This window comes from Mobula hypostoma, chromosome 3, assembly GCF_963921235.1.
Source record: "Mobula hypostoma chromosome 3, sMobHyp1.1, whole genome shotgun sequence".
NCBI classification, from domain to species: domain Eukaryota; kingdom Metazoa; phylum Chordata; class Chondrichthyes; order Myliobatiformes; family Myliobatidae; genus Mobula; species Mobula hypostoma.
In genome coordinates, this window is record NC_086099.1 from 170682144 (window position 1) to 170705050 (window position 22907).

At 40.0% G+C, this 22907-nt stretch overlaps 1 protein-coding gene across 1 annotated transcript in view; it reads left to right on the plus strand.

Annotated features, from left to right (window-relative positions):
* dnah5l (dynein, axonemal, heavy chain 5 like) overlaps positions 1–22907 on the plus strand; it is a 296635-nt gene that overhangs the window by 177421 nt on the left and 96307 nt on the right. Inside the window, exons 62-66 of the mRNA XM_063042366.1 lie at positions 121–315; positions 4776–4931; positions 5566–5748; positions 9669–9839; positions 13956–14334. Coding sequence (XP_062898436.1) covers positions 121–315; positions 4776–4931; positions 5566–5748; positions 9669–9839; positions 13956–14334 — 1084 coding nt within the window. The remainder of the gene's footprint in view (positions 1–120; positions 316–4775; positions 4932–5565; positions 5749–9668; positions 9840–13955; positions 14335–22907) is intronic.

Here is a 22907-nt window from a genome sequence, read left to right on the forward strand (position 1 = left end):
GCTGCCTGACCTGTTGAGTTCCTCCAGCATTTTGTGTGTGTTATTTATATCTATGAATTGCTGCCAAACTTGTAAAATGATTCCAACATTGATTTATTTTTCATTCCTTTTAACATTCAGGACATGAATCTAATTAGCATGTTGGTTGATAATGCTACCATTGGTGAATGGAATCTCCAGGGCCTTCCAAGTGACGACCTGTCAGTACAGAACGGCATTATAGTAACCAAAGCAGCAAGGTACCCTCTTCTGATTGATCCACAAGGACAAGGCAAAATCTGGATTAAAAATAAAGAAAAAGACAATGAACTGCAGGCAAGTGTGGAATTTTATTTGTATGTGATGCATTTAAGTAATTAAAATTTAAAATCTAAATAACAGATACAGATTTGAAATTTTGAAGAATATATTTCTGTCAACCTTTTTGTTTTATTAAAGGTAACAGATCATTTCAATATATCCTGACCAGCAGTTATTACTTAACAAGACTACAGTATACCCAAATACTTGGTGTCACTGCTGCTTGTGAAATTCGTATTGCCAGATGGCTGTCATATATCCTTTGTATAACCAAGGAACCGTGCACATACGGAGGTGGAGGCCGTAGAGGAGAACCATGGCCTCCTGTTCTGCCACGATGAAGCCATTTTCAGGGTGGAAGAACAACACCTTGTATTCTGTCTAGGTTGCCTCCAATCTGATGGCATGAAGATCAATTTCTCCTACTGGTATTTTTTTTCTTTTCTCCTCTCCCTTCCCTCTTCTACTTCTTACCGTGGTTTCTTGCATCTTCTCCTCAGCAGCCTATCACCTCCCCCTGGTGCCCTTTCTTCTTCCCTTTCTCCATGGTCCACTTTCCTCTCCTATCAAATTCCCTCTTCTCCAGCTGTTTATCTTTACCACTCGCCTGACTTCATCTGCCATCTTCTAGTTTGTCCTCCTTCCCCTCCCCCCAACTTTTTATTTCAGTGTCTTTTCCCTTCCTTCCCTGTCCTGATGAAGAACCTCGGCCTGAGATGTTCACTGTCTATTCATTTCCATAGGTGCTGTCTGACCTGCTGAGTTCCTCCAGCATTTTGTGTGTGTTGCCTGGATATCCAGCGGCTGTAGAAACCCTTATGCACATAAAGCTATTAATTGTATGTCAGTCTTAATGAGATGGAGGTATGATAAGGAAGTATAGAAATAGAAGTCGCAGAGCTCGAATATGAATGAGGTGTCATATTTAGTGCACTGCACATCCATATTCATTGAAAATTGAAGGATTTCATGCAAATATTATTCCCATGGATCTGACAACCTAGCACATGCAATAACCTATCACTCGTATCAAAATAAGGCTTTGGCAGAGTCTGCAAAAACTGTTTCAGAATGTCCTGAATGAATGGAGCCTACCTGAGTACACCCTAGGTCAATGGTCAGAGCTCTGTTCAGATAATTTCTCTATTTAGATAGCTACTTAAGATAACTCTCCTTCTAAAGCCCAGCCAGCCTCATCCAAACATACTGGTGGTGACAAACCACCCAAGCCTATAATCCCTGCACCCTACAGTCATCTTTTACTAGCAATGGAATTCATCAATTCTGTCCATTGATTCAACAGGTCTGCTGATAACAGTACCTGACCAACAATCATATTCTCTATCAGATTCTCTCTTATCAAATTATTTCTTCTTCAGCCCTTTACCTTATCCACCTATCACCTCCCCGCTTCTCATTTCATCCCCCTCCCACTCACCTACCTTCCCCCTCACCTGGCTCAACCTATTACCTGCCAGCTGGTACTCCTTCCCTTCCCCCTACCTTCTTATTCTGGCTTCTTCCCCCTTGCTTTCCAGTCCTGGTGAGGAGTCTCAGCCTGGAAGGTCGACTGTTTATTCCCTTCCGTAGATGCTGACCTGCTGAGTTCCTTCAGTATTTTGCGTGTATTGATATATCTTGGCCACTGAATGCATGTCCATGTCTAGAGATTACAACTGGAAACCCTGACTACTAAGCCCTATTCTCCAAGTTTCAGTTCTACCCTTGAGTATCAGCCTTGCAGTCACTGAACCTCCTCTCATGATTCAACATCATCCCTCAACTAGTGATTCTAACCCTTTCTAGGCTATGATGATTCTACTGCCACTGATCCCCTTCAGCCAGTCCTCATCCTCACTGCTTTCCCCATCAACACGAGCCAATCCCTCATCTTCTCTGATAGATGCCCACCCCCTGGTCCCTCTGGCCTCTAAACCCTCAGCTCTAGTCTTGGATTACATGTTTTCCTTTGTGAATTCTATTAAGGCAAAGTATGCAAGGAAAAGACCATGAATGCGTAACGTTTTGGAGCTTGTGTGCTACCAACTTTTCCATAGCAGACCCTCATTCAAATCATTGTTGGTCTGCCAGGAACTGCCTAATAAAATTACCCCAGTGCCCCCAAATATTTCTAGCTATTTGTTCTACAAAAAATAATTTCTAATAATCTTATTACAGAAAGAAGATCTGATAAGATTGATTGTAACACTGTGATGCTCTACAAGTATTGAATTATTTTGAAAACTCGAAACAACAGTTGACTTTCTTCATTCTGGACAACACTATCTTCATGTGTCGACCATCTTATTCATGGACACCTTGCTTTATACAAATCCACAAGAAAACATCATTAACTAAAACTAAATATGCAGGTTATTTTTTAATGTAAATAGAATACCCATGAAAAGTCTTTGCCTCTTTTGGTTAGCACATTGGTGCCTCTATTGGAGTCATTGCCACACAGTGCAAGACAGTTGTATTCAGTCCTGATCTTGAGTTGCTGTCTGTGTGGAATTTGCATTTTCTCCCTATGATGGCATGAATTTCCTCTGAGATCTCCAGTTTCCTCTCGTATCCCACAGACTTGTGGGTTGGTAGGTTAGCTGTCCCTAGTATGTAAGGGAGCAGAAGAATCAGGGGTTATTGAGAAGATGTGGAGGTTTAAAACATGGCAATAATGTAAAATTAATTTTCATAAGTGATTAATGGTGGTGTGAATTCGATGAAAATAAGGACTCATTTCTGTAATGACTGTATGCAAAGTGGCTCATGGCATTGGGGTAGGGGCAAGTTACATTTGACATAGGATCTTAGGGCTTATTTACTTGAGACTGACAATCTGTGAATGACTGCAAGACATCTTCCTCCAGATAACCTGCATTTACTTCTCTGGTGATGAAACCTTCAAGTAAATTAAGGTCTGTGGTGGGGAGAAGTGATATGAATGGGGTCTGCAAAGGTCTGTGAGGCTGATGTTGGAGATAGGAGATGCATTCTCTGTCCTCCTTGCTCTACTTGTGGCAAAATATTCTTGTCTTCAGAAAATACCTCCTTGGTATTGCCCTCCCGCAGTTTCCTAAAGTTATATATTAGCCCATCCGAAGATCTTACTTTCATGATACTTTTATCTGATTGACATTAACATTCATCATCGACTTGTTTCTGACATCCACCATGGATTTTTGCCTTTACCATGCATCACTTTGGATGCTTAACTATCCAACTTAAGTCTGTAAAATATATGGCGATAAATCATTTGTTTAGTTATTATCCCTCCAGCCACACATAAATAATAATTATATTATTTCCAAAATGCTATTAGTTTCTAATTAATGCTTAATTATATGGTATTAATTTTATTGAGAACCTGTCTTTCAAGTTTTCTTGTAATTACAAGTAATTTAGTATTTTCAGTAATAAATATCTAATAAACTAGTATTTGCAACATATGAAGATGGAATGGTGTCCCAGATATTTTTCTCCTGTGCTATATAATTCCATGCCATTTCAAGAAAATGGAGACCTCCTGAGAGACTCTTTTGCATTACTTGTATATCTGTCAGCTTGAAGTGTTTGCAAATGTATTACTTGAAATCAGATCAGCTTCCTTGTACAAGCCTATATATATATATATATAGAGTTAAATTGGTTATCTTTGGAAGTTGTAACATAAATCAACATGAAATTAACAAACACTGTATAAGAAAACATGGTTGGAGGGAGTGAAAATGGTAAAAGAAATGAAGATAACTGGAAATTCAAAAGGGAAAACTTAAAATTCTGGAAACATTCAGCATTTTGGGAAGAGAAACTGAGTTAATGTTTCAAGACAAAGCACTTCATCCAAAGTGGGAAGGAGAGTAAAGAAGCTCATTAAATTGCAGAAATGGAGGGGACGGATTGTCTCTGATAGGGTACAACAAGGGTAACCATAATGCTGAGCTGAAAAGAAGGTTATCCGCTCAATGAGTGAATAGCAATGCAGACAAAAGAATGTCAAAATTGCAAAATACAGAGTAGGAAGATGCATCCAGTGGGTCAGGCTAGAACATAAAACACAGCACAGTACAGGCCTTTGGCCCACGATTTTGTGACAAACTTTTAACCTATTCCAAGACCAAACTGACCCTTCCCTCTCCCGTAGCCCTCTATGTTTCTTTAATCCATGTTCCTATCTAAGAGTCTCCTATATGTCCTTGAGACCATAAGACATAGGAAAAGAATTAAGCCAATTGAGTCTGCTCTGCACCCGCCTCTAACAGCACCCATGGAAGAGCACTAGGCATGTTCCGTACTTCCAAAGGAAAAGAAAAAGAAAGGGGAGAAAGAGTTTGTCTTGGCGGGATGTATTTATTCATTGTCTTGTATTTATGAATGTTCTTCAGCAGTGTTTGGAACTACGTTGAATTTCTTATTTATTTTGCTTAATGCTTTGCATTGAGGTAACCAAATTCTTGAAAATTTTGTTTCTGTAGATAACATCATTGAATCATAAGTACTTCAGGACACATCTAGAGGATTGTCTATCTTTGGGGCGCCCCCTACTAATGGAGGATATAGGCGAGGAACTGGATCCTGCTCTTGACAATGTGTTGGAAAAGAACTTTATTAAATCAGGATCAACTTATAAAGTAAGACAATATTAAAAAAATGCCTTTAAAAATTGCAATATTTAATCGGAGTAGGATTTTTGTATTGTTATAATTGTATCGCGTGCAAAAATCAAAACTAATTGCTTTTAAAAAATTATCAGAAGATGACTTATGTTTGACAGCAAAAGCGTCATTGTGCTAGAATGCAATACTTAATCCACTGGCGCAGTGATTAGTACTGTACAATCAGTAGTGTTGGGGAATTTCATTATACCAATATTATGAAGTTAAAAGGCATTGGTGGAGTTTAAGTTTGATAGTGGCTGCAGAAGCAATACTTTTGAAACTGAGCAAGAATATGACCTAGTTTAAAATTTTAGACTATAGCTTGACATTAATCTTAAAATTATTTTTATTAAAACAGTTAAAATATATTATTGGTTTAAATTGAACTAAATTAATATATTGTTTCTTAAATTAGCACTAGAGTATTACAAAAACTACCCAAATTATGTCAGATAAGCAAATATCTCAAGACCAAGTCTACTAATATGAAAGCATTCAAACAACAAACAACACATTCAGATAGTTTTATCATTTTATAGTTTATATTTACTTACAAATGTAAACAAATGAATGAGAGGAAATATGTCTGTTGCTCCCTTCGTGTTAGGTGAAAGTTGGTGACAAAGAAGTTGACGTAATGTCAGGATTTACCCTGTATATCACCACCAAATTAGCCAATCCTGCCTACACACCTGAAATCAGCGCAAAAACAGCCATTATTGACTTCACCGTCACAATGAGAGGACTAGAAGACCAACTTCTTGGTCGAGTGATCCTCATCGAAAAACAGGTAAGTAAAATCAAGCAGTGGTAGAGAGAAGTCATGGCAAACAAGCTTCTGATTTCATATGCAATTGTTATCAGCAATTATGTATTTAAAATGATTAACATCAAGAATACATTTTGTTGTGTTGCTCTCAAGCCCTGATATGTATACATTGGATTGCAGTGAATTGTTGCCATTGGGGCAGCTGCTTATATGAGACAATTCTTAAAGAACAAAAATTAATCAAGAAAACCACTGGGATTCCCTTCATTTATTTGGGATACTATGCTGCTTAATTGGGACAGGAGACTGTTGCCGAAGAGGTTCTAACAACCGTCAGTCACCTGCACTTGTTCGGCCGCTACATCGTCCTTACAGCGAATAGTTTTTAAATAATGTCAATTGTGTGTGTTTGTGTTCAAAAAGCAGTGATTTTTGTAACTGATAGTTGATGAAACATATGCAGTAAGACAATTCAGACCTGTTTTGCTCATTATGATTTCAAGCATTCAGGCCTGGAGATACCAGAAATGACTGGGAGTGACAATGAAATTATTTCACTACTTCAACAAGCTAGAAACTATGAAGAATTTGAAGGTATCAACAGTCACCTTGAATGTTACAATGTAAATGAAGATATGGAGGATGCAATCATTGGTAGCATTTTATGAAGGCAGTCCATTGTCTGCACTAGGGGTCTGCGCTGATTTTGTTCAGTACATACACAGGATTAGTTCCTCTGACGATAACTGTTAGGAACTAATACCCAATTTTATAGTACTGTACTATTGATAGTTTCTAATTTGTTCTGTATTTCATTTAAATACATAATTTGTTAGTTGGTTTGTCTTTTTTATACCTTTTTAAACCTTCTTAACAATCTCCATGAAACTTTGGCTAGTTGTAGCAGCTGCTTCATTGGGCCAAAATGTATTGGTCCCAGAGTGCCTCAATTATTTGGAATCCACTGTATATAGAAGTGGATATATTACGCGGCTGCCCCAGTAAGCCGAAGTTTCATGGAATAGTTAAAAATGTATAAAAAACAAACTACCATTTGTGTATTTAAATGAAATACAGAACAAATTAGAACAATCTAATTATTACTGCAGTACCATAAAAACTATGTATTAGTTACTGTTGGAACAATTAATCAAGTGTATGCTGCTGTGTCCTATTGATTGTAAATGAACAAAATCAGCGCAGACCTAGTGTAGATAATGGACTGCCTTCATACAATGCTATCAATAATAGCATCCTCCAAATCTTCATTTTCATTATAAGATTCAAGAGGACTGTCGATACCTTCAAATTCTTCATAGTTTCTAAGTCGTTAAAGTAGTGAAGTCATTTCATTTTCCTTCTCAGCCACTTCTGGCATTTCCAAGCTGAATGCTTGAAACAACAGTGAGCAAAACAGAACTGAATAGTCTTACTGCTTATTTCTCACCAACAATCAGTGAAAAAATCACTGCAACCTGAACACAAGCGCACTATTTAAAAACTGCTCACTCTAAGCACGGTGTAGTGTCTAATGGTCACACAAGTCCATGCATCCGACACTAGTTAGAAACTATTTGGCAAGCTTCCTGATCAAATAAATGAATGGAATTCTGAATATTTGCTCGATTAGGTTTGTTCTTCCAGACTTGTCCCAAATAAGCAGCTGCCCTGATTATCAAGTGGCCCAATTAACTGGAATCCACTGTTTATACATATAAATGTATGAAATAACAGTGGCTCTTCCATTGGAATCTGAGAAATACTACAATCTTTGAGTCTAAAAATTTCCCATTTCTGCCCCTCCAACCAATGGTTTTGTCCTTCTACATTTTCTTTTCCTTTTTAGACAGTTCTCTTAGAGTGAAGGTTAAATTGCTTTCACTGAAGTTCATGAATGAGTCCAATGTATGATTTGTTGACTCTTACAAATGGGGCAGGTGGAGCTTGACATGTGCATAGGTGGGTGGGTTGCTTGGAATATATTACACATCTCCTTCCCTCCTCTGCTTTTCCGAAAACTTGTCTGTCAGGTTGAGTGTTCTTGGGTCACAAACTCCTTTGAGTCCCTTGAGTCAAAGTAGATGTTCTATATTTTAGGACATAGAAACAAGGCAGTACAGTATGGTGCAGGCCCTTTGGTCCATATAGTTGTACTGACACTTTACTCTTTTCTTTCATGCCCATTCCAGTTGCAAGTTCTGGGAGAAATCATGCATAATATAAATCCATGCTTACTGTGCTTAATTATATAATTCTATTCTACGGTGTTCTGTTATTACATTTTCCCTTCTAAATTTCAGCACTTTATCAGTCATTGATAATTAGGCTAACAGGTCAGTAGTTCCTTATATTCTCTCCCTTTTGTTCTGGATACAAAGTAGTAGATAAAACCAGCGGACATAAGGCGAATAGACATAGGAGCAGAATTAGGCCATTTGGCCCATCAAGTCTGCTCCGCCATTCAATCATGGCAGATCTTTTTCTCCCCTTGTCAGCCCCACTCCCCTGCCTTCTCCCCGTAACCTTTGATGCCATGTCCAATCAAGAAACTATCAAGATCTGCCTTAAGTACACCCAACGACCTGGCCCCATAGCTGCCTCTGGTAACAAATCCCACAAATTCACCATCCTCTGGCTAAAGAAATTTCTCCGCATCTCTGTTTTAAATGGACACCCCTCTCCCTTGTAATAGTAACTGCACTCACTTCTCTTCCCTCACACCCTTCAACATTTGTCACACTGCTAGTGTCTTCCACAGTGAAAGCTGATGCAAAATATTAATTTAGTTCATCTGCCATCTCCTTGTCCCCCATTATTATTTCTCCAGCCTCATTTTCTAGCGATCCTATATCCACTCTCACCTCCCTTTTATTTTTTACGTATTTGAAAAAAACCTTTACTATCCACTTTGATATTGTTCGCTAGTTTGCTTTCATATTTCATCTCTTCCCTCCTAATGATTCTTTCAGTTACTCTCTGTAGGTTTTTAAAAGTTTCCCAATCTGCTATATTCCCTTTAATTTTTCTTTGTTGTATGCCCTTTCTTTTGTTTTTAAATTAGCTTTGACTTGTCAGCCACAGTTGTACTATTTTGCCATTTGAGTATTTCTTTGTTTTTGGAATACATCTATCCCTCACCTTCCTCATTTTCCCCAGGAACTCATGCCATTTCTGCTCTGAAGTCATCCTTGCCAGCATCTCCTTCCAATTTACTTTGGCCAACTCCTCTCAAATACCTCTGTCATTTCCTTTGCTCCATGGAAATACTGCTATAGATTTAGGGTAAGAGGTAATAGGACATAGATTTAGGTTAAGAAGTAATAGGTTTAGAGGCAATCTTTGTAGGACCATTTTTGTCCAGGGAGTGGTGAGTGCCTGAAAGAACTGTCCGAGAGAGTGGATGAAGCAGAGTCACTGACAGCATTTAAGTAATGTTTAAACGAGCACTTGGATCGCCTAGGCATAGAAAGCTATGCACCAAGTGCTAGGAGGTAAGGTTAATACAGATAGATGCCCTATCTGTGTGGATGTGGTGGGCTGATTCCATGCATTAATTTACAACCTTGTCTGCCTTTCAAGTCAGTACTACACAAATTAGAATGTGTTACCCCAGGAGTGCACAGTGATCGTTATTCTATGCATAACGTGGTCCAAATTATACTTGGTGTTCTTAAAGGAATGAGACATGTGGATAGTCACCACCTCATACACCATTGATATACAACTTACATTAGATTCTTAAGGATGATAATCACCAGGAAGTGCCCAATAACTTCCCAAATTCATGCAATGCGATCCAGGAGTTTTCATAATAAACCAATAGCAAATACAATTTTCAATCTTATCGCACTAAAGAGACTGGAAAGATGCCTTCTGCTTTCTAGGCTCATGCAACTAAGAGTATTGTACTAATATATTTTTTCATTGTGGTTATACTGTAGGAACTGGAATCGGAGAGAGTACAATTGATGGAAGAGGTCACATCGAACAAACGGAGAATGCAGGAGTTGGAAGATAATTTGTTATATCGTTTAACCAGCACTGAAGGATCACTAGTAGAAGATGAATCATTGATTGAAGTGCTCCAGGTTACTAAGATAACAGCTGAAGAGGTAAAATTGAATTTGCAAAACAAAAGCTTAATTTTATGTTCGGCCAATTTGGCCCATAGAGTTTCTTACAAATCTAGTCAAATCAGTCCATTTTAATTTTTTTTTAAAGCTGACTCAGAATGAAAGTAAAATAAAATGATTGTTTTGTTTGTGTTGTTTCATACCATTTAATAACAAAAATAGTAAGCATCCTCATAATGGAAGGAAGTTTATTGTAAGAAGCAGCTGAACACCATTTTAAGGATTTCCTGCAGTGATGTCCTGGGGCTGTGGCAATTGACCTCCAACGATTACAATTATCCACCTTCATGCACAATATGACTCCAAATATAGGGGTGTTTCCTCCTTGATGCCCTTGTGTTTTTCCAGGACAGCTTGCTGCCGCACTTGAATAATACTGCCTTGATGTCAAGGTCAGTCACTCGCAGTTCACTTCTGGGATTCAGCTCTTTGATCCATTTTTGGACCAAGGATATGATAAAGTCTGGGCCTAATGATTCTGGCAAAGTCAAGCTGGCATTGATGAGCACCTTATTGGTACGTAGGGACTGCCAATGATACCCTGCAGACCCTTTCTGTTGATTTGAAAAAGCCTGATTGTGTAGTAATTAGCTAGATTGAATTTATCAGGATCTTTTTGTTGACAGAACATAACTGAGCAATTTTCCACATTATTGAGTAGGTGCCTGTGAAGTAACTGTTAAGAAACAACTTAGCCTGAAATGTAGCTAGTTTTGAGGCAGAGGTCTTCAGTACTACAGTGGGATGTTGCCTGGTTTCCCAGTCTTAGCCATTTCTTGGCATCATATAGAATATATTGAATTGGTTGGGGAAGCTGAGGTGGATCTTCCAACTTGCACTTTTGGCTGAACTTTGCTGTGAATGCTTCAGCCTTGACATTAGTAATCATGTGCTAGGCTTCATCACAGTTGATAATCCTCAAGCTTCCTCCTTCAGATTAACTGTTTAAATATCCACTACTATTCAGGATCAGATGTAGTAGGACTGCAGAGCTTCAATCTGATCCATTGGCTATGAGATTGTCTAACCCTGTCTGGTGTATGCTGTTTGTGTTGTTTGTCCTGAATTGCTGCTTAACCAGGCTGGCACCTCTTTACATATGCTTAGTGCTGCTTCCAGGATGTCCGTTTGGACACCTCAAGCTCCCAGAAGTGTTCTAGGTTTATCAATTTTCTACCACTTTTGTCTCCTCAAGGTCAGTACAGTGTATTTTTCTACCAGTAGTATAATGGACAGATACAACACCCAAATATAATAGTCATAGTCATAGTCATCCTTTATTGATCCTGAGGGAAATTGGTTTTCGTTACAGTTGCACCAACCAAGAATAGAGTATAAATAAACAGATAATAGATAAATAGATGAAGATGAGGTCAAATAGATTATCCAAGTTTTAACACTGAAGAACTCAATGCCAGAATTAACTTTGCCTTTGACCAAGTTGTTCCATTACAATTACACCACTGGCATCTACCTAACATATGCAAAACTACTCAGGCATAATTTGTCTCAATCCAACTAATTGCTAACCAAAATGTCTATTCTCAACCATCGGAAAAGAGATGGAAACCTATCACACTTATTTATTAGTAATCTATTCATCCATGTCCAGTCTGGGTTTTGTCAGGACTATTTGGCTCCAGACTTTATCACAGCCATGGATCAGAGATGAATTCCAGAGGTGAGCATTTGAGTAAGTGTAGGCCAAAGCAATAAGCATCATAGGGGAAGCACTCTCATTATTGGAGTCATACCCTGCACCAAAGAAGATAGCAGTAGACATCTGTCATTCCAGCCCCAGGAAGCACTGCAAGAATTCCTGAAGGAAGCTGCAGCATCAATGACTTTCCATTCCCCGTAAGGTTAATGGTGGGGATATTTCCTGATGTTTCCGCAATGTTCAATTCTATTTGCATTTCCTCAGAAAATAAAACAATCCATACTGCATGTGGCATGGTCTTGACACTGTTTGGGCAAGGGCTGATATGTGTCAAGTAACTAAAGAGCTTTCCACCATAAATCTGCCAGATCATGACCACCTCTGTCAAGACTGTGTCTGAACACCTACCCTCAATATTCAAAGAAATTGCCATTATGTAGCATCAAATTATGAGTGTCACTGCTGAGCAGAAACAAAACTACACTAGCGACGTAAACACTGTGGTTACAAGATTTGATCAGAGGTTGCGTATTGTCTGATGAGTGACTCACCTCTACTTACCTAAAGACCTTTCCACCATCTACAAGGAGCAAAGCAGTAGTGTGATGGAAATTTCTCCGTGATGATTGCAATGCCAACAATTCTCACAAAGCTCAGCTATTTGCTTGATTGGCCTCAATCAGTCTACATATTTCAGGGCTAAATGGCTAGCATGAGGGGGCATGGTTTTAAGGTGCTTGGAAGTAGGTACAGAGGAGATGTCAGGGGTAAGTTTTTTACACAGAGAGTGGTGAGTGCATGGAATGGGCTGCCGGTGATGGTGGTGAAGTCGGATACGATAGGGTCTGTTAACAGACTTCTGGACTGGTACATGGAGCTGAGAAAAATGGAAGGCTATGGGTAATTTCTAAGGTAAGGACATGTTCGGCACAGCTTTGTAGGCCGAAGGGCCTGTATTGTGCTGTAGGTTCTCTATGTTTCTATGTTTTCTATATTAATTCCCTTCATCACTGGTGCATTGAGTTATTTATCATCAAAAAGCTCAAGGACAGCAGGTGTATTAAAAAACAACCACCTACAGGTTGCCTTGCAAATGACACAGCATCATGACTTAGAAGCTTTTCACAAGCCTTTCACTGATGTTGAAACTAAATTCTGAAACTCTCTACCTTCATCAGGACTCCACCAATCAAGAAAGTAGTTCACCACCCCTATGTCAAGAGAAAATTGGAATAAGCAATAAATGCTGGCTCAGTTCCAGAAAATGAATGAACGTTTATTCCTCATGTTGTTTGATATATTATCTGCTGTAGATGCAGTCTGGTTGCTATTTCTTTTGGGACTTGGCCAGTTCAGTTTAGAGATCATTCTACTCAGTCACTCTTGTTGGACTTTGGAGGCTTCAACTCAAGGTATGTTCTGTGCCTTTGCTACTTTCAGTGCTTTTTCCAGGGATAGGGTTTCCCTTGTCCTCACCTACCACCCTACCAGCCTCTGCGTCCAGCACATAATTCTCCGAAATTTCTGCGCCTCCAATGGGATCCCACCTCCAAGCACATCTTACCCTCCCTCTCACTTTCTACTTTCCACAAGGATCGCTCCCTACACAACTCCTTTGTCCATTCGTCCCTCCCACTGATCTCCCTCCTGGCACTTACCCTTGCGAGCAGAACAAGTGCTACACCTATCCCTACACCTCCTCCCTCACTACCATTCAGGGCCCCAAACAGTCCTTCCAGGTGAGGCGACATGTCACCTGTGAGTCTGTTGGGGTCATTTACTGTGTCTGGTGCTCCCGGTGTTGCTTCCTGTATATCGGTGAGACCCGATGTAGATTGGGAGACTGCTTTGTCAAGTACCTACAAGTGCCAGAAGATGTGGGATCTCCTAGTCTCCACCCATTTTAAGTCCACTTCCCATTCCCATTCTAATATGTCAAACCAAGGCTTCCTGTACTGTTGCGATGAGGCCACCCTCAGATTGGAGGAACAACGGAATATAAGGTGACATGAACATCGATTTCTCGAACTTCTGGTAATGCCCCACCACCCTCTCCTTCACCGTTCCCCATCCCTCTTTCCCTCTCTCAGCTTATCTCCTTGCCTGCCCATTGCCTACCGCAGGTGCTCCTCCTCCCCTGCCCCCCATTTTCTTTCTTCCATGACCTTCTGTCCTCTCCTATCAGACTCCCTCCTCCCCTCCCCCACCTTTTAAATATACTCCCCATCTTTTTTTTCTCCAGTCCTGCCGAAGGGTCTCAGCCTGACACATCGACTGTAGCTTTTTCCATGGATGCTGCCTGGCCTGCTAAGTTCCTCCAGCATTTTGTGTGTGTTGCTTGGATTTCCAGCACCTGCAGATTTTCTCTTGTTTGTGATTGGACTCTTACAGATATGTTATGTTTGTAGGATTCTAACATTTTTATTTTGTCTTAGGTGAGTGACAAACTGAGTATAGCGGCAGAAACAGAGGTGAAGATTAACGCAGCCCGTGAGGAGTATCGGCCTGTGGCATCGCGTGGCAGCATTCTTTACTTCCTCATTGTTGAAATGAGTTTAGTGAATGTGATGTACCAGACATCACTTCGACAGTTCCTGGGTATTTTTGACATATCCATGGAGAGATCAGCAAAATCACAAGTCACCTCCAAAAGAATTGCCAATATCATCGAATATCTCACCTATGAAGTATTCAGGTACACTGTTCGGGGCCTGTACGAGAATCACAAATACCTCTTCACCCTGCTTATGGCACTAAAGATTGATTTGCAATGCAAGAAGATTTCTCATGAAGACTTTCAGACTCTGATTAAAGGTAATTGTGATAATGAAATAATAATTTGTTAAATGGTCTCCCCCTAAACTTGCTTAGCATCAGAGTGATCAGAGATGTAATCTCTTGTACAATGGAAATTACAAATGTATGTTGGGGGCCTCTTTGTGGGACCCCTCCATTCAATCAGCAAGGGTGTTCCTGGGTGTTCATTTGCTTCACAGTTGACCACTGCTAATGAAAGACTGTCAAACTGTAACTTTAATTCTCTTTTACTCCCTCCAGCCTGACCTGTTGAATAGTTTTAGAGATTGTTTATAGTTGTGTCTGTATCTCACAACTTGTATGTTTTTCTGTCCTGATCATCTCCATTACTTACATCTCCCCCAGGTACAACAGTGAATAATGTCTTCATTACTCTCTTTCTCCAGCATCATTGCCATATGCATCAGCGACTCTGCTGATCTCCATAGTCATTTCCTTTGTTCTCTCAGGTTTTGCCTCTTCTCTGCAACTTAAAACATGCCTGTTCAAAGTTGAAAGTAAATTTATTATCAAGGTACATATACGTCACCGTATACAACCCTGCGATTTGTTTTCTTGTGGCCATACTCAGTAAATCCAAGAAACACAATAATCAGTGAAAGATCGCACCCAACTTGATGGACAAACAACCAATGAGCAAAAGACAACAAACTGAGCAAATACAAAAAAAAAATAAGCATTAAATATCGAGAACATGAAATGCAGAGCCTTTAACGTGAGTCCATAGATTGTGGGAACAGTTCAATGAGGGGGTGATTTAAATTAAACTAATTTGGCAGGGGGATGAGAATCGGAGTGATTGGGCTGAGGATAAGGATGTTGGTTTACAAGCAGAGGCAGTATAGATTGAGATTGTCAGGAAGGACAGGCAGATAATAGGGCAACATTGCAGTCAGTGGGATTGGTTGCAGTGTAAAAGGGGGACAAAATTGAAAAGGGTGACAAATGCAGGACTGAAGGTGTTATACTTGAATGCACGCAGTGTATGAAATAAGGTGGGTGATCTTGTAGCACAGTTAGATATTGGCAGGTATGATCTTGTGGGCACCACTGAGTCATGGCTAAAACCGATTGTAGTTGAGAGCTTAATATCCAAGGATACACAATCTATTGAAAGGACAGACAGGTAGATAGAGGACGAGGATTGGCTTTCCTGGTTTAAAAAAAATCAAATCTTTAGAAAGAGGTGACGTAGAATCCTTGTGGGTAGAGTTAAGAAACTGTAAGAATTGATTATCCATTAGTGGGCTCAACCAGAAGCTGCTCCAAAAAGCTATCTCAGAGCATTCCACAAATTCTCTCTCTTTTTCTATCAGAATCAGAATCAGGTTTATTATCACCAGCATGTGATGTGAAATTTGCTAACTTAGCAGCAGCAGTTCAATGCAATACGTAATCTAGCAGAGAGAGAAAAAATAAATAAAATAAAACCTTATAATAAATAAACAAGTAAACCAATTAAGTATATTGAATAGATTTTTTTAATGTGCAAAAACAAAAATACTGTATATTACAAAAAGTGAGGCAGTGTCCAAAGCTTCAACGTCCATTTAGAAATCGGATGGCAGAGGGGAAGAAACTGTTCCTGAATCACTGAGTGTGTGCCTTCAGGCTTCTGTATCTCCTACCTGATGGTAACAGTGAGAAAAGGGCATGTCCTGGGTGCTGGAGGTCCTTAATAAAGGAAGCTGCCTTTCTGAGACACCACTCCCTGAAGGTGTCCTGGGTACTTTGTAGGCTAGTACCCAAGATGGAGCCGACCAGATTTACAACCTTCTGCAGATTCTTTTGTTCCTGTGCAGTAGCCCCTCATTACCAGACAGTGATGCAGCCTGTCAGAATGCTCTCCACGGTACAGCTATAGAAGTTTTTGAGTGCATTTGTTGACATGCCAAATCTCTTCAAACTCCTAATAAAGAATAGCTGCTTTCTTGCCTTCTTTATAACTACACCGATATGTTGGGACGAGGTTAGATCCTCAGAGATCTTGACACCCAGGAACTTGAAGCTGCTCACTCTCTCCACTTCTGATCCCTCTATGAGGATTGGTATTTGCTCCGTTGTCTTACACTTCCTGAAGTCCGCAATCAGCTCTTTCGTCTTAGTGACATTGAGTGCCAGGTTGTTGCTGCGGCACCATTCCACTAGTTGGCATATCTCACTCCTGTACGCCCTCTCGTCACCACCTAAGATTCTACCAACAATGGTTGTATTGTCAGCAAATTTATAGATGGTATTTGAGCTATGCCTAGCCACACAGTCATGTGTATACAGAGAGTAGAGCAGAGAGTAAGAAGACCCTGATGGGAGTTATTTACAGACTTCTGAACAGTAGCCAGGATGAGGTCTGCAAATTACAGTGGGAGATAGAAAAAGCATGTCAAAAAGGCAATGTTACGGTTGTCATGGAGGATTTCAATGAGCAGGTAGATTGGAAAAAATCAAGTTGATGCTAAATTACAAGAGAGAGAAATAGTGGAATGCTCCAAGATGATGTTTTGGAGCAGCTTGTGATTGAGCCCAGAAGCAATTCTGGATTGAGTGTTGTGCAAAAAACTGGATATAATTAAGGAACTTAAGGTAAAGAAACCCTTAGGAAAAAGTGAACATAATATGATGGGATTCACCCTGCAATTTGAGAGGGAGAAGCTAAAGTCAGATGAATCAGTACTGCAGGGGAGTAAAGGGAATTTCAGAGGCATGAGAGAGGAGCTGGCCAAAGCTGTTTGGAAGGGAACACTAGCAGGAATGACAGTAGAACTGCAATGGCTGGAGTTTCTGGGAGCAATTCAGAAGGCACTGGATAGATATATCCCAAAGAAGAGGAAATTTTCTAAAGGCAGGATGCTGCAACTGTGGCTGACAAGGGAAGTCCAGGCCAACATAAAAGCAAATGAGAGAGCATATAGTAAAACAAAAATCAGTGGGAAGGAGGGAAACGATGAAATATGATATCAGAAATGATACCAAAAAATTTTAAAGATGTATGAGGAATAAAAGAAGTGAGAATAGATAACAGACCACTGGAAAATGATGCTGGAGAAATAGTAACAGGGGACAAGGAAATGGTGGACGAATTGAATAAATATTTTACATCAGTCTTCACAGTGGAAGACGCTAGTGGAAGGTTGAAAGTGTCAAGGGACAGAAGTGAGTGCAGTTGCTATTACAGGGGAGATGCTATTTGGGAAACTGAAAAATCCAAAGGTAGATAAGTCACCTGGACCTGATGGACTACACACCAGGGTTCTAGAAGAGGTAGCTGAATAGATTCTGGAGGCATTAGTAAAGATCTTTCAAGAATCAATAGATTCAGGCATGGTTACGGAGGACTGGAAAATTACAAATGGTCTCTCCACTCTTCAAGAAGAGAGGAAGGCAGAAGAAATGAATTCATCGGCCAGTTAGCCTGACCTCAGTGGTTGGGAAGATGTTGGAATTGATTGTAGAATATAGTTTTGGATTACTTGGAGGCACATGACAAAATAAGCTGAAAGCAGCATGATTTCCTCAAGGGAAAATCTTGCCTGACAAATCCGTTGGAAATTTTTGAAGAAATAACAAGCAGGATGGACAAGGAAAATCAGTGGATGTTGGATCTTCTGAAGGTCCTTGACAAGGTACCGCACATGAGGGTGCTGAACTAGTAAAGAGCCCATGATTTTACGGAAAGATACTAGCATGGATAGAACATTGGCTGATTGGCAGGACGGAAAGTGTGGGGATAAAGGGATCTTTTATTGGGTTCAAGTGAATAGTGCTGTTCCACAGGGGTCTGTGTTGGGACAGCTTCTTTTTCTGTTGTACGTCAATGATCTGGATGATGAGGTTGATGGCTTTGTAACCATGTTTGTCGACGATACGAAGATAGGTGGAAGGGAGGTAGTGTTGAGGAAGCAGAGAGACTGCAGAAGGACTTAGACAGATTAGGAGAATTAGCAAAAAGGTGGCAAATGCTATACAGTGTTGGGAATTGCATGGTCATGCACTTTGGGAGAGGGAATTAAAGCATACACTATTTTTTAAACAGGAAGAAAATTTAAAAAAAAACAGAGGGATTTGGGAGTCCTTATGCAGGATTCCTTAAAGGTCAATTTGCACTGGATCAATGGTGAGGAAGGTGAATGCAATACTAGTGTTCATTTCAAGAGGACTAGAATATAAAGCAAGAATGCATTGCTGAGGCTGTATAAGGCACTGGTAGGGCCTCACTTGGAATATTGTGAGCAGTTTTGGGCTGCTTGTTTAAGAAAGGACGTGCTGACATTGGAGAGGGTTCAGAGGAGGTTCATAACAATGATTCCTGGAATGGAAGGATTATCATATGAGCAGCAATTGAAGGCTCTGGGCCTGTAATCACAGGAATTTAGAAGAAAGGCAGGGGGGGTGGGGAATCTCATTGAAACCTATCAAATGTGGAAAGGCCTAGATAGTATGGATGCGAAGAGGAAGTCTCCTTTGGTAGGGGAGTCTAGGACCAGAGGGCACTGCCTCAAAATAGTGGGATGTCCATCTTGAACAGAGATGAGGAGGACTTTCTTTTGTCAGAGGGTGGTGAACCTATGGAATTCATTGCCACAGGCAGCTGCGGAGGCCAGGTCACTTAAGACAGAGGCTGGTGGGTTTCTGATTATCCTGGGTGTGAAAGGATATGGGGAGAAGGCAGGAGAATGGGGTTGAGAGAGAAATGGATCCACTATGATGGGTCGAATTGCCTAATTCTGCTCTTATGTCTTACGGCCCAAGTTGAATGAAGTTATCCCCCTGATTCAAGAGGCTGATGGTTGAGGGGTAATAACCGTTCCTGAACCTGGTAGTGTGGGTCCTGAGGATTCTGCACCTTCTCTCTCATGTCAGCAGCAAGAAGAGATCATGGCCTGGGTGGCGGAGGTCATTGATGATAGATGCTGCTTTTCTGCGACAGCACTCCACGTAGCTGCTTAATGGTGGGGAGGGCTTTAGCTGTGATGGACTGGGCAATACCGACCACATTTCACTGGATTTTCCATTTAAGGGTAATGGTGTTTCTGTACCATGCCGTGATCTAACAATTCACCTTCTGACTGGTAATGAACAATCTGAGTTTTTAACTCATTTTCTTTCCACACAGATGATGTTTAGAATATGTTTAGAATTTCAAATATTTTCTGTATTTATTCCAATTACATTAGTGATATTCACTGACGTTGGCACAACATTGTGGGCTGAAGGGCCTGTATTGTGCTGTAGATTTTCTATCTTCTATGCTCCATGATTAATACCAACTGATATCAGGTAAAAATTACTTTTAATTTAAATTATTCCTTGCTGTGATGGATCAAGTTATCAGAAAGTTTCTTTTTAATAGAAAACTGCACTGCCCAGATGTTAATGTATTAATTTATCTTGCAAGTCTACAGTAATGTAACATATTCAACAGCATTTCTACAAAATACAGAAATTAACTGTGCAGTTTGATTAATTGTATACAAAGCTAAACATTGGAATCATCTATGTGTATAGCATCAGAATGGATAACCAGGGAGAATTGCACCAGGAAAAAAAGGTTTATAAAACCTTTATTTCAGTTGCTGATACTTAAAAATGATTTGAATTATTATGCTATTATGATATTTACTCTTGATTAGGAAGTCAACGTGAGTCAGTGCTTTGTTTTGTACAGCACAAAAAGCGTGGTGGCTGTCAGAATAAATATATTAAACACATTTGACATTAAGCCTAATGTATTATATTCATATAGTCCAGCTCTCATTAATAAATAAGAGAGCAACAATATGTTATCATTACAGACATTATGGTCGAATGCATGGGGAAGTGCTGTGTTATTGAATCAGTGGCTTGCTGTCGGGTTTTTGAAATGTTGCTAAAAGTACTTAGTAGGCAATTCTATATTTTTTAGAGATCCAGTTCAATAGTGTTCATTCATCCTGCAAGGATCTATAGAAGGAAGCATTTTAATTAAAGGATTAACTTTATTCACTTTTCAAATTAAAGAAAATTGTCAGTTTTAAATATCACCTCTAAAAGAATTAAATGAGCTGTTATAGTAATGTGTTAACTTTACACATTGGCCCTGAAGATATGTAGAACATTATATAATTGTGGAGTGAAGAGTCATGCACACATTTGCTTAACTATGAGTTTTAAGTCGCATAATGTATTATAATTAATTTCATCTTGACTGATGATAGCATGGAAGAGATGGTAATATTGTAATGAGCTGGCCTAACTATTTTTCGCATCTATTCTTGATAATTAAATGCTTATCAGGATCATAACCATGAAGCGATGGATGTGTATACGATGAATATAATTCAAAGATTTGTCCTTTGCCTTTGTGTGTCAGTAACACAGTTGGCAGTTATTGTTTTTCCCTATCTGTTATAGAGTCATAGAAAAGTACAGCACAGAAACAGCTCCTTCAGCCCACCTTGGCTCTGCCGAGCCATTTAAGCTGCCTACTCCCATTGACCTGTGCTGGGACCATAGCCCTCCATACCCCTACCAACCATGTACCTATCCAAACTACGCAAGCATTGAAATCAAACTCACATGCACCTTTTGTGCTGGCAACTTCTCTGAGTGAAGAAATTTCCCATCGTGTTCCCCTTAAACTCTTCACCTTCCACCCTTAACCCATGACTCCAATGTACCCATGTAGGCTTACCCAATTCAGTGGAAAAAGCCTGCTTGCATTTACCCTATCTATACCCCTCATCATTTTGTACACTTCTAATAAATCTCCCCTCTTTCTTTTACGCTCTAGGGAATAAAGACCTAATCTATTGAACTTTTCCCAGTCAGTCAGGTCCTCAGGTCCTGGCAACATCCTTGTAAATTTTCCCTGCACTCTTTCAATATTATTGACACCCTTCCTGTAGGTGGGTGACCAGAACCAAACACAATACTCCAAATTAGGCCTCACCAACTCTTATACGATGTACAACTTTGATGTAACATCTGTACTCAATAATTAGATTTAGGAAGGTCAATGTGCCAAAAACCTTCTTTATGACCCTCTCTATCTGTGACACCACTTTCAAGGATTTATGGAACTGTATTCCCAGATCCCTATGTTCTACCGCACTCCACAGTGCCCGACTGTTCACTGTAAATCCTACCCTGATTTGTTCTCCAAAGTGCAACATCTCACACTCGTGTAATAACTTCTGTCTGCTGTTTTTCAGTCATTTTTCAAGATAGTCCAATCCCACTGCAAGCTTTGATATTCATCCCACTGTCCACTGCATCTCCAATCTTGGTGTCATCTGCAAATTTGCTGATTTCCAGCTCGTTCGTACAGATGACAAGCAATAACTAACCCAACGCTGTTCCCTACGGTGCATCACTAATCACAGGTAAACATCTATTACCACTGCCTAGCCTCTCCCACAAAGCCAATGCCTAATCCAATTTACTACCTCATCTTGAATGCCAAACACCCGAACCTTCTTGACCAACCTCCTATACGGGACTTGTCAAGTGCCTTGCTAAAGTCTATGTAGACAACATCCACTGCTTTGCCTTTATCTGCTTTCTTGGTAACTTCCTCAAAAAACCTTATAACTATTCCATGCACAAAGCCATGTCTATCCCTAATCAGTTACTGTCTATTGAAGTACTTGTATACCTGGTCCCTTAGAATGCCTTCCAATAACTTTCCCCTACTGTTGTCAGGCTTACTGGCCTATAACTTCCTGGTTATTCTTAGAGCCTTCATTAAACAACAGAACAAAATCAGCTATCCTCCAAACTTCTGGCACCTCCCCCGTGGCTAAGGATATTTTAAATATCTCAGCTAGGATCCTTGGAATTTCTGTACTTGCCTCCCAGAGGGTCCTAGAGAGCACCTTGTCAGGCCCTGGAGATTGATCCATCCTAATTTCCCTCAAGATAGCAAACCTCTTCCTCTGTAATCTGTGTACGGTCCATGACCTCACTGGGGCTTTGCCTCACTACTATAGACTCTATGCCTGTCTCTCAAGTAAATACAGATGCAAAAAATCAATTTAAAATCTCCCCCATCTCTTTCAGCTCCATGCAGAAATGACCATTCTGATCTTCCAGAGGACCAATTTTGTCCCTTTTTTTTTATCCCTTTGCTCTCAATATATCTGTAGAATCCCTTGGGATCCTCCTTCACCTTGTCTGCTAGAGCAACCTCATGTCTTCTTTTAGCCCTACCGATTTCCTACTTAAGTGTTCCCTTGCATATTTTATACCCCTGAAGTAACTTCATTTGCTCCTTCTGGCCAATACCCGCTTTCTCTTCTTAACCAGGGCCTTAATATCTCTCGAGAACCTTTTGCAAAATACTTACAAGCTTTTTTTTTGTTGCAGCAAATTTTCAATAAACCCAGATAGCCTTGAACTTTATGTCCTGTGCTGCTTCACATTAATCACTCATTAACAAGCAAGTCATATCCAAAGACATAGAATGTATTAATGGCCTACACGGAGTAATTTAGTGGCAGCTGATGAACCATTTTATTTCTGTTGCACTTATGGTAATTGGCTATAATATTTTATGACTGATGTGTAATGGGCTGTTTATACTTTGCAGTGTCACA